The 12,576-nt window shown below is 48.1% G+C and overlaps 1 protein-coding gene across 2 annotated transcripts; it reads left to right on the forward strand.

Annotated features, from left to right (window-relative positions):
- Positions 1-1,731: 1,731 nt before the first annotated feature.
- Positions 1,732-5,021, forward strand: LOC110475413 (antigen-presenting glycoprotein CD1d). 2 transcript variants are annotated; one of them, XM_021539522.1, is made up of 6 exons: positions 1,732-1,825; positions 3,020-3,277; positions 3,823-4,107; positions 4,213-4,497; positions 4,621-4,717; positions 4,843-5,021. In XM_021539522.1, exons 1-6 carry the CDS (start codon positions 1,753-1,755, stop codon positions 4,886-4,888), a joined length of 1,044 nt encoding a protein of 347 aa, XP_021395197.1. In that variant the 5' UTR covers positions 1,732-1,752; the 3' UTR covers positions 4,889-5,021. The 2 variants fall into 2 exon arrangements, with proteins under 2 accessions (XP_021395197.1, XP_021395196.1); XM_021539521.1 differs by having other exon boundaries at positions 1,744-1,825; positions 3,017-3,277.
- The last annotated feature ends 7,555 nt before the right edge of the window (positions 5,022-12,576 follow it).

Genomic DNA, 12,576 nt, shown 5'->3' on the forward strand with positions numbered 1-12,576 from the left:
TGCTCTAGGGCAGGGGGAAAGTGAGGACCAGTAATCACATGAGAGGACTGTAAAGACCAATGTCACCAGAGGAAACTGTGGGGACCAGTGGTAACCTGGGGGTGACTCTGAGGACCATGGTCACTTGAGAGGACTCTGAGGACCAATGGTCTGTGTGGACCAACAGTCCTCTGTCTCCTTGGGTCATTTTCAGACCAGAAAAGTGACAAAATGAAGGAAGAAATTGTGAGCAAAAAAGGAAATGAAAAAAACCTCCAAACATGAGAAGTACATTCAATAGAGAAGTGGAAGAGCTAAAGCAGAACTTTAAAGCAGACTCACTGAGGCAGTGGGAAACATTTGGAGGAATTTCCAAGGGGGCTGAACACATTGTGACCACCCACGCAAGCCAGATGCCTGCTCCTGTCCTATGAGCAACTTGGACAACTCACAGGAGGGAGGGCTGCACAGGACAAAGGGCTGGGAATGGCCTCTCAGCTGCTCAGCAAGAAGTGATCAGCCGTCATCTCAGGGGAGACCATGGGGATAAGTGATCACCTCACAGGACTGCAGAGACAAAAGCCCCCTTGTCTCTTCCCTCCCTGGCTGCCCCATGGCTGCGCTTTGCCATCCTGACAGCCAAACAGTCTCCTCTGGGTTTAGGACTAGTGAGAGGGATGTGGACCTTGTGGTGGCATAGCTGGACATCCCCTGCATCATGCTGCTGGGGAAGTTGGTGTCATTTCTGGGCCTACCAGGCTGCCACAGCATCCCTACTTCTCTCTGAGACAACTCCATGAAAAACAAAAGTATTCAGTGTCATAGGACGCTACCAAGGTGCATCCGTCAAACTTGCCCTTGCTTGTGGTTTGGCTCTGCCTTTACTCCCAGTGCAGGCACTAACCAATAAAAGGGGAAGAGAAACTGTATGTTGAAGGGAGGAGTTGCAGAGGAGCAGTCGACTGGGGACATTGTGGGGAGAGGCTGACTCTGGTCACTCCATGATCCCTCCAGCACTGGACACTGTTGCCAGTGGGGACAGAGCAGGGGGATGGCTCCCACTATTTTCACCATGTGTTCCTGTGCACAAGGGGCTCTTGGGGAGGGGGAACAGATTCCTCATCAAAGCTGGTTGGAAGGAAAGGGGAGTTGCTAGGCCCATCCCCAGGTATTTAGAGCAGAGCTTGGGCTCCCCAGCAGTGTCCTACAGCTTTGGTCTAGATGGAACAGCTTATTATCTCCTCCCCAGAATTAGGCAAGTGATGCAGGAGCAGCCTGAGCTGGAGGTGCCAGGAGTGGGAGGGGGTATCCCTTCTCCCTGTGTAGGGGTTGAGAAGACAGCAACCATCTTTCTCCAGTCAGATCTGAAATCCAAAAGCCATTCCCACCTGCATTGGTGCTGATTCATCCCACAAGAACAGGGATAGGACAATGTAATATTGGTTGGAAGGGGGAGTTAGGAAAACCCAGCTTAGATGCTTGAATATCTTTTTTCCTAGTGCTGTTTCCTGGCTCTGTCTTTCCCTGCCTTCTCCTTCTGGCTGGGCTTTTCCCAGCCCCAGCCTGTCAGGACACTTCATGCTCAAGACCTTATTTCAGCTTCTATCCATCACACACCATCCCAGCCCTCAACTTGAGATGTCTGGGCCCCTCCCTTGATTGATTCGCCAATTGGTAGAGAGCCACCGCAGTGGCTGCTGGGCTGGGTTGAAAGCTTAGGTTCCCACAAGTTCTTCCTCCTCCCATAGTTTCTGCAGCATTGCTGCGTGCACCATGCAGCTCCCTCACCTCCTCCTCTTCCTCTTTCTCCTGATCCTCCTCCCTGGGATGTGGGCAGATTCGGAGGGTAAGTGGGAAACCTGGCTCACGCCAATTGCTCTTACCATTCCCCCCCCCCCCCCCCCCCTTGCCCTGTCAGAGGACTCCACAAGTTCTGCTCAGGGGAGGCATGGCCAGGTTACTGTGCCATATGGGGGCATGGATGATTCCCAGCATCAGAGGGCCACTTCCCATTGTGCACCACTCAAACATGCTTTGTCCCTGCCCCCCTCCCTGTTCCTGCCTCACCACCTCCAGCACAGAGCCTTGGGCATACAAGCAGAAGAGCAACAGTGGCCCCCAGCCAGGCCTTGGGTGTTGAGTTACCCTGCAAGATGACCTTCCCATGCATGGGAGCCCATGGGTGCCAGGCAGATCTCAGCTCCACATGATGCTGGGGGCCTCTTCCAGCAGCCTCTTGTTAGGGAGCTGCACCTGCCAGAGGGTTTTTCGGCACTGCTGTCACACAGAGAGTTTTACCACAACCCTGTGAGACCTTATGCTTCCGGGGCAGGCAGCATCAGACACAGAAAGTCAGGACTGATCTCTAGGCTGGGCTAGTTTCTTGGCTCTATCAGGGAGTCCTAAACCTGGACAAAATATCCTTTCCTATGAACCATCCTCCATATCCTCTGTACTGTGTCCAGCTCTTTGGGAGATAAATGTCCTGGCACAGGTGCTTCTCCTGGGGGGAAACATCACCCCAAACGACCAGCAAGGTGTCCCTTTATCTGTTCTGCACAGTCAGACAGCAGCTGTGGCCAGGAGGGAGGAATGAAAGGGAGGTGACAAAATGCCTAAAATCTCTGCAGGAAACAACCATTTTGCTGAAAGTAAAATAGAGAAGGAAAAAGAGCAGTGAAGTCAGAGGAAGTTCAGACAGGATGAAGAGCATAAAATCATAGAGGCACCGGGTGATTTGGGGTGAAAAGGCCATTTAGTCCAACCCCTCTGCCATGAGCAGGGACACCTTCCCTGCTCAGAGCCCCAACAACCTGGCCTTGAATGTATCCAGGGATGGGACATCCATCATATGTCTGGGTAACATGTGTGTCTGGGTAACCAGTGTCTCACTACCCCTCACTTTTAAAAATTTATTTCCTACTATCTAGTCTGGAGCCCCTGTTCCCCCTCCAGCACCTCCACTTCACATTTCCCCTTATAGCACCTCCACTCATCTCCTTCCTGCACCCTTTTCTTTCTCCATCATCTCTCCTAGCAGAGCCACAGGTTATCCAGTACCTCCTGACTAGCGTCTTTGCCAACATCAGCTCTGCTGAGGTGTCATGTGTGGCAGTTGTAGGGGATATAGCCATCTTAGCACTGGATCCAGACAACTGGAGCATCCACTTCCACTGGCCCTGGGTCAGCCAGGCTGCAGCTGAAGACAATGGGGAAAAGATTATGTCGCAGTACAAAATTGCTCTGCGCAATATGATCCGATTTGTGCATGACACAGTTCAGCAGACAGAACAGCACTGTGAGTACAGAAATGAGCCCAGCCAGAGCCCTAGTCTTTCTCCCCAGGTTTTGGCTGTGGCCTCCTCCCCACCAGGATGGCATCTGGGAGGGTGGGTCTCACGGGTGCAACAGCTCCTGAAACACTGCAGCTGCTGGGACATATGACTAGCAGGAGTGGGTAGGGCAGCAGACCAAAAATACGCCTTGGGGCTTCTGCCATCTGGCATAAAGAACCCCTCTATATATCAGGGAGCTGCCACCAAATTTACTGGAGCTGAAGGATTGACACAGAAAAGATCATAAAAGAGAAAACTGGGAGCAAATACTTTGGGGGGCAGAATACCTTTTAAGCAAGCACTCCACAGTGGTATCCACTCCATTCTTCCAAGGGATCTGAGGGCTTGCAGGGTGTCTGGGGTCTCCTGAAGCATGGCCCTACCCTCTACTGCTCATTGCACCCTGCTTTCCACTGCATCCCTGTATGTACTCTCAGACACATCCCACCTCATGCCACCCACATTTCACACACTCATGGGACCTCTCCATTGGCTTTGCCGTTGACAGACCCATTGGTGGTTCAGTTCCGTGCAGGCTGTGTGCTGTACCCCAATACAACGAGCCAGGGCTTCCTGAATGTTGGCTGGGACGGCAGAGACCTCACAGCTTTTCAGGTAGATAAACAGGGCTGGGAGGCCCAGCAGCCATCCCAGCTGGCAGAACTGGTCAGCAAGAGCCTCAACAGGAATAAGTCTCTCAGAATACTCTTGGAGTATCTTCTCTCTATCTGGATATGCCAGAGCAACTTCCTCACTCTGAAGAGGTATGGGAAGGAAATTCTAGAGAGACAAGGTGAGACCACCCTGACTCTGCCACAGCCACCCCAAAGCCCCCCCACACTGGGGCCCAGCCATGCCCCATGAGTGCTTACTCCATCCCTTTGCTCTAAATCCCCAGAGCTGCCTGTGGCCAGGGTCTTCACCCGCACCCCCAGCCCAGACCAGCTGCTGCTTGTTTGCCATGTCACCGGCTTCTATCCCCGTCCCATCAGTGTGGCCTGGCTGCAGGATGGCCAAGAGGTGCCTCCAGGCCCAGCGCTCAACACCAGCACCATCCTGCCCAACGCTGACCTCACCTACCAGCTCCGCAGCGTCCTGGCTGTGGCCCCCCATGATGGGCACAGCTATGTCTGCCGTGTGCGCCATCACAGCCTGGGCACCCGCAGCCTTCTCATCCCATGGGGTAGGTGCCACCAATGGGGGATGGGGGTGCAGGCTGCAGATAGCAGCCACTGGCCGTGTGAGGGGCAGCTCCTGGCTGGTGCTGCCACCCTCACACAGTTGCCCTCTTCTCTCCCTGTCCCAGAAAACCGCAGCACAGCTCCAACCATCAGCATCATCATTGCGGTACTGCTTCTTGTGGCCACAGCCTTTGCTGGGGGATTTTGGTGGTGGAAGTGCAGGTGAGGTCTCCCTCCCATCACCTGCAGTAACATTTATGGGCATATAGGTTGGTCCAGGGATTGCAGCAGCTCTGTAGGGGTGAACTCCCTGACTGTCAACCACAGCTCACACATACCCTTTGCAGGAAAGGTAACGGGGCTACATGGGAGACCCAGGAATTTGTCATTTGAGGCCTGATTGCCCACACAGCAACAGCTGCTTGCTCTCCATTCTTACTTCATGTCCCACCCCTGACTCATCAGCACTGACACGGTTTTTTCCTGGAAAACCACCGCATTAAACAGCTACAAACTTCCTCTGATACATATGCCTCCTGTGTGTGTCACCCTTCTTCCCCCTCAGGAGATTTTCTCAGGAAACCCCTCAGCACTCTACAGAGTCTCCATATTGCAGCCAGAGAATCTTTCTTTTCCTGGGCTCTGGTTAGTCTCCACCTGGCATGTCAGGAGAAGCCTGTCCTCTGGCAGCCTCTCCCACATCTCTCCGTGACCGGTGCCTGTTCCTGACAGGGCAGTTACAGCCCAAGTCCAAACCCTGTGGTGTTGCTAGTAAGACGTGGGATGGAGCAGGCCACAAATCAGGGAGAGATGGAGAGATGTGAGCTCTTTCACTGGGGAGAGAAGGGAAGGGAGGAACCAAGTAACCCCGCTGACATCCCTGACACATTTTGAGCACATTGAACTGCTCCACCTCCAGGGCTGATCTCACCCTCATTCCAGAATGGTTTTAGATTAGGATCTCCTCCACATCTGACTCCTGCCCCCAAGCTTGCCTTCTGTCTCTGTAAAAGCTGGAAGGATGGGGGATTGTCACCCTTCCACTATGCCTGACAGCCATGAAAGAGCCATGTTGAGGCTCTGGGGGACTCTGAGCAAAACATCCCACAGCAAGATGTGGAATGAGGATTGTCATCAGTTCATTTTGTATTGTCCATTGCTTCTTCCTCTCACTCTATACCAGTGTGGAGTCCCACTCACAGGAGACAGTCTTCCACAAATGTCTCCATCATAAGTCCTTTCCATGGGCTGCAGTTCTTCACAAACTGCTCCAGCATGGGTCCTTTCTATGATGTCACTCCTTTAGGAACGGGCTGCTCCAGTGTGGATTCCCCTCAGGGTCACAGGTTCTTCCAGGAACCTGCTCCAGGACAGTGTCTCCATAGGGTCACAGTCTCTCTCAGGCACACCCACCTTCTATGGCATTGGACTCCTCCAAATGCTGCAGGTGGATCTCTGCAGGTGTGGACCTTCATGGGCTGCTACAAGACAGCTCCTTCCCAAGGGTCTTCACCGCAGGCTGCTTGGGCACCATCTCTGCTCAGTTGCCTGCAGCCAGCAGGGTCCCTGCCGTACTGTGCCCAAGTGAGCTGCCTATGCTGACCTGTACTGCACCTGACATCACCTGGTGCCCGGTAGATCCCTGGTGCCTCTGCCCCACCCACCTTACGCTTCCATTGGCTATGCCACAGCCCATTCACCAATGCCATTCGTGCTCCTCCTACTTCACCAGTCTCCAGGTGGGCGTGGGGCAAGCACAGTGGGGTGATGGGGCTGACCTGGACCTCCAGTCCCTGCACTCGGCCCTATCCAAAGCCAGGTGTGCGCTTCCAAGCACTTGCTGTGGCTTCCCACCGATTCCGCATGTCCCCACATCCAGCCCTCAGTCATGCCCAGCACTGAAGAGCCCGGGATGAGCCCAAGGCATTTCTCGCCTCAGCTCCAGATTTCAAGATAAAGGCAAAAAAACAAGAAGATGTTTGCAATTGTCAGGCCTGCCTAAAAACCCAAAACCATGCTCCATCACTTGTCTTGGGGAGCCAGAGAGACATGACATGGTGAAATAATCCAGCCACTTGGTCCAGAATGATTACAGCACTGTGGACCTCATTGCCATCACATCGTTTATCTCTTTCTCTCTTTCTGTATGCACATATCTATGTGTATGAATACAAAGTGTGTGTATAAAATTCCTGAAAATTTAAACTTCCCAATTTCATACCAAAGCAATAAAATCTTCCTGTTTGGGTGGGTTATCCTGCAATTCCCACTTCTGATGAGAAACATGTCTTGCTAGTGGGTATGCCAGGCAGAAAACAAGGTACTATCATCTTTGGGGACTGACACCATCAAAACTACTTCTAAGGAGCTCCAGGGTAAAGCCTTTATTGTAAAATAAATTAATTTATGGATATAATAAACTGAAGAGATTAAAGCTTACCTGATCTGTAAACCTTTTATCCCTCTTTCAAACATGATCTCTTGTTGTATTGTGTTTTGATTATTGCATTCTCAAATTCCGTATACCTCAGTTTAACAAATAGTTTATTCCTGTACCCCCTCCTTCCACTCAGATGGATTGCCCTTGTCAGTCCTCCTCAGGTCTGCCCCCTTATTCAGTATAAGTGCTGAGTCATTCCTTCATCCCTTCCCTGGTGCCTTGTCCGTCACCCAGCGTCCCATCACAACCCTCTGGAAGCTTCCACCAAGGGTATTGAGTGATTGGGCAAGGATCAGGGGTCCCTCCTCTGACCCTCTCTGATATGTTGGTATTCCTGTCCTTTTCCCGAGAGACACTCCCAAAGTTTTCCTCACTGATTGTTGGGCAATTCCCACCCCTTTCCCCTCCCCTGTTTATAAGATGGTGTCAAGTCCCTCTCAGGGTTCTCGTCTGTTGGGTTGCCCTGAAGGCAGTTGGTGCTCATATGAGCTCCCAATAAACTTTTGGATTACAAACCCCAGAGGAGAGTCAGCCTCCTTTCTTTGGCTATTGCTGTCCGCCTCTCCTTCGGAGGCTCTCCCAGAAACCTGAGGGAACACACAGGAGTGCCCTCTGCCGCCATCATGGCTGTCTAGCTGGGTCACTCAGGTGGACTCTTGAGTGGATACGACAACAATCTCTGAATGCTTTCAAAACCTTCTCATCAGGACCAGTTTATTCGCAGCTGGCTATAAACCAGGAACAAACTTCTCAGGGGCCAGAAGGCACCTCTGAACGGATATTTAAACTCTGATCCAGCTATACTCTACAGCCCTACTGATGACCTTGAATAAGAACAAGGCTACTCACTAATAATCAGGGTTTCTTATGCCATTGGTTTCTCCCAGATGGTCACTAATCCCCAGAAAATGCTTTCCCGTGTAAGTTGTTAATGCCTAATTAACCCCACAATGAGGGGGAGGGGTTAATTAGATGTCACAACGGTGACATGTCTGCTATAGATACAAGTTTTCTATCCTTCCTTAAAGGCACTGAAGACCCCCATATTTTCCAATCAAGGCACACACTTTCTAAGCAGCAGCCTATCCAGTTACTGGGAAATAAGATCCATGTGGAGTATACATACGTTAGATGACACTTCATACATCTGCAGAAAATGCATTAGCCATTAAAAACCTCCTGATTCCAGGACTGCATATACATTCTAGATCCCTCTCTCAATGTTCCAGTGGAAGTTACAATGCAGATGAAGACTGTCAGCTTTGGTAACCTTTCTTGGAATAAATGTTCTTTCAAGACTTCCTTCAGCTCATCCAAGCCAAGCAGCAAAGAGCAATCATGACAAAGTGGTTAATAAATTACTTTATTTTCACTCTTAGTGAAAAGTCTTACTTCCTGCATCCATAACTGTTGAAAATTACCAAATCCTTCTGGTTATGGCACACAACACAGGTTTCACATCATCTTTTCTCAGGTCTGTGGAGGGATGGGATATTTGAGCCCCATTTTAGAGAGAAGGAGCTAATGCAAATGGAGAGGGGTTAATCTCCTCCCTCATTTTGCATACTCTGGTCAAATAACCTGATATGATTTTTCAGAGCCAATGGAAGGATGTTAGGTGACCCCTCCACTACTCCTCATATGGGAGAGATACCACGTGCATCTCTGCCAGCAAGGTGTTAAGCTTTTCACCTGATGCAAGTTTCTCCAGACATGCTTACTAAACTTTTCTGTCTTCGGCAATTTCTCCAATTCTTCAGACATTCTTCAGCAATGCCTACCTTCTTACTGGTCTGCAAAAAATAATTACCACCTTTCCTTCCATGCTTTCCACAGCAGTTCAGCATAGAGGAAAGTGCATTTGCATCCACAATTTATGACAGAGAAACCTAAATTATTCTTCCTAAGGTACTTCCTCTTTGGAGCAAACATATTTAGATAAGGAGAGAGAGCCATCTCTCTGTCATTTGTTTTCTACAAATAATCTGAACTTAGTAAATTCTGGCCTGAATTTTGGAAGCGCACCCATCCTTGGCTAATTACACATCTCTTTATTGCCTTCTCTATTTTGTTATTTCTTGTCCTCTTGAAATCTCTCTAAGAGCTGCAAGGCTGATACTTGTTGTTCCCATGAGTTGCCTGCACCATGATCCCAGAACTGAGTGAATGGGAAAGGTTGCAGGAACTGTTTCAGTCATGCTGCAAAATGACTTGTTCCAGATTTTTGCTTCTGTAAACATGCTTCAAATTTCAAATAATCTCAAAATTGGACAAGAGATAACTTCTCTCTAATAGTGACTAAATAGACACTCTTCCTATTTCTCCCACCAGTACAGAAATTGGGGTAAACACGCTAAAAGCATCCAGCAAATTATTAAAGCCAGCTTGACCCCTAACTCCTCTTGTGCTTTTCTGAAAGTAAAATAAGAAGCTCTTAAACTCTATGTTCAAGGCCACAGCAATTTAACAGACAATCATCACACATATCAGAGAAAGAAGGGCTAGGAATCCCTGTGGATCCTATTAATCCTATTTACCATTACTATTTACCTCAGTTTAGCACTTTTTCTGTGGTTGTTTTGTTTTGTGTTTTTTTTGGTTTTTTTTTCTGCTCAGCCCACATCAGTAGCATGCTTATTTTACCTGGCAGCAAAAATCACTCAGCCCCATACACCACATCACCTTCCACCAGTTCAGACCCATGTCCATGGTCCATACAACTCTCTTGGAATGTTTCCCTGACTATAGCTTATTTCAGCTTCACTTTGCTACCCACTCACAATGGTCTGTATTGGGATTGCAGTTCTGTGAATCCATGCTTGTGGAAGTGTGTTGTGTCTGATGTTTTAAAGGTATTTTTCCTCAAAACTAAAGGCAGCATCATGTGGAATGGCAGAGAGACAGATGGAGGACAGCAGTTCTGCTATGGAAGCCTGGGACCAAGGGCTCTTGTCACTGGAGGTGACAGTTGCCACACGGAAGTTGCTTTTCATTTCTCATGCTGTTGGCAAGAGCAATCACTGTCTGTGAAGGGAAGCGCAGCATTTCAACTGTCAGTGAGCAAAATTGAAGGCAGTAGCAGCTCTAGAAACTGTAATTTTGAGGGTAACACAGATGGACTTGAATACCTGAGTAAAGCTGAAATCTGGAGCTATCTCTCTCTTTTTCCTCTCTCATTTCTCCCTCTCCTGCCAGCCAGAGTGGTCTGAGCATTTGTGCTAATTCATCAGCTGATTCAGCTCTTTGCTTGGAAATTTTGTTGTAGATGACAGGTCACCTTAAGTCAGCAATCAGAGTCCCTGTGATAATAGCCTGAGGATGGTGATATCAGCTCCCTTTCAGTATTAGTATCTGGTTTCCTTCAAGTTATGTGTTTTTTGGCAGGGTGGGTTTTATTTTGGGGTTTGGTTTTTTGGCTTTTTTTTTTTTTTTTTTTTTTTTTTTTGTATTTTGGGGTTCTTAAAAAATTTATTTTGATAATCTGTGTATACAGACTTCAACCAAAGAGAAATACATACGGTACTGAACAATAGTATTCTAAATGTTAATCCTCATAGCTGTGACAAACAGGGAAAGAGCATTCAAGTCATTATACCAATCTTCATTAAATATATTGGTGCTGACAGACTATTTCTCTGGAATTTACTTGTTGTGTAAAAGAGAAGGAAAAAGCTTTTCTTCTCCTAAAACCCCCTTTGGGTATTTCCCAGGTGATCATGCAGTTCCTTTTATTCCCTCCGGAATGAGTTTTAATACTTTGAAAAATAATGTTTTTTTAAATCTGACATAGTCTACATATACTGAACAGTCTAGAGGATTTTAAGTTCATTTTCACCTAGGGTCATTACCATACCTTTACCAAACATCTAAGAAGTCCCAATTATGCCTAAAGTTGTGGATTTTTTTCTGTAGAAAATAAGAGGAGAAATTTGGAACAGCTTGCTAGGGTTTCTTATGGCTGTTTTAGGGACAACTTAAAGACTTTATTGTTCTGGTGTTTGCTAGAGCTAAGCTGTACACAAATGCAGTGAATAAAAGGAGATTGAAATTATGATGTGCTGTACCACCCTAGCTGTGGTACACTTGAACTTATCCAAAGTAATGTATTCTTGTGGTGTGTTTTGTTTTAGAGTTCAGGTTTGCCCCCTAGTCTCCTCCCTAATCTCCTCCCCTCCCCATTTGTCAATATTCCCAAGCTCTTCCCTAACCTCCTCCCCTCTAAGTTGTCAATCCTCCCTTTCCCTGCTCCTTTCCCTAGAACATTCCCTGTTACTCTTTCTAGTCTCCTCCCCTTCTTCCAGAGTGTTCCCTGTCCATTTAGTTACACTCGACACCCTAGTTGTTACTTTGTGTTATTCCACTCCCCTATTTCCCCTGATGGGTTTATGATATGTTAGTCCCGCCTTAAGACCCCTCCCCAGTTCTACCCTCATTGATTATTGTTCCTACACCCCACCTCCTGAGTTTCTGTATAAAACCTTCTGTTCACCCACCCAAGATGGTTTTGGGGCTTCATTTTCTTCATGTAATAAGCCGACTCTTGAACACTCAGAGTCCCGTGTCATTGTTATCTGTCCCCGTGCCAGAAACCAGCAGTTTCTGGGAATTGCAGAGCTCACAGGGGGACAGTCGCGCCCCTGCCGCAGCCGCCCAGCATGCCCTGCCTGGCGCGCTGTAACAATGTATGAAAAGAAAGACATCTAGAAGGAGTTTCCTGTCTGCAGTGACCCCAATTTTAAGCACAAGTTAGACTGGTTTACACATTCAGATACCTCAATGTTTTCCAGCATTGGATTATAGTGCCTATCTGCTTTGGGATTTGGACTGAGGTTAAATAAAATGAGCATTGCAGGGTTTTGCCTTTGCTATGACTTTTCCCCTAGGGAAAAATTTTTCTGCAGGTTAATTTCCACAAGAAGAAACACTGTCCAAATTTATTCTAGCATTTAAGATGGTTCTTGTATAATTCTACCACTTTGTTCTCAGTGGATAGCTTTAAAATCTCAACAGGAAAAAGAAGAGCAACAATCTCCAGGTGTTGTTGTCATGATTTGTCACTGGCACAATGCCAGCGCCCCCATGAAATTGCAACCTCTCAATTGAATTCTGTGAAATGCGATCGAGAGCAGAGCAAAAGTAGGTCCAAACTCAAGGGAAAAAAAACTTTATTCAGCTACTACTACTATACTACTATAAAGGAAAAAAAAAGAAGAAAAAACACACACAAAATTCAAAATGAAAACCTTTCAAAACATTCCTCCTCCCACCACCCAACTCCAACAAACCACAGTGAGACACAACCTGGACCCCCAATCAGGTTCCCACTCTCCAGTCAGTCAATACTCAGTCCATTGAGGAAAAGAGGAGTCCCTCCCGTGCCACAGACCCCCCAAGAAACTCAGCTGCCACGTCCTGTTTCCACGTCACTCATGGCACCGCCCGGAGAAAAAGTTTGCCGTGGTGACCCTCTCCTTTCCATGCACAGTGTTCTCACCACCAATGCATGGATGGATGGAGAGACTGCTTTTAGGATTTTTCCTTTCACGGATGCTCTGCCAAGAGGGAAAAAACAACAGTTTTTTTCATTTTTGGGACCGCAGTCTCCCCCATTTCCCCCTAGCACCAAGGGTCCAAGAACAGA

The sequence above is a fragment of the Lonchura striata genome, chromosome 12 (genome assembly GCF_046129695.1).
Source record: "Lonchura striata isolate bLonStr1 chromosome 12, bLonStr1.mat, whole genome shotgun sequence".
Lineage (NCBI taxonomy): Eukaryota > Metazoa > Chordata > Aves > Passeriformes > Estrildidae > Lonchura > Lonchura striata.

Bases quoted from the DNA above. Each gene is read 5' to 3' on its own strand.
- LOC110475413 (XM_021539521.1), top strand. From the start codon at position 1,753: ATGCAGCTCCCTCACCTCCTCCTCTTCCTCTTTCTCCTGATCCTCCTC. The intron at 1,826-3,016 runs GTAAGTGGGAAA...CATCTCTCCTAG, and splicing joins GATGTGGGCAGATTCGGAGG to CAGAGCCACAGGTTATCCAG. The intron at 3,278-3,822 runs GTGAGTACAGAA...TGCCGTTGACAG, and splicing joins TCAGCAGACAGAACAGCACT to ACCCATTGGTGGTTCAGTTC.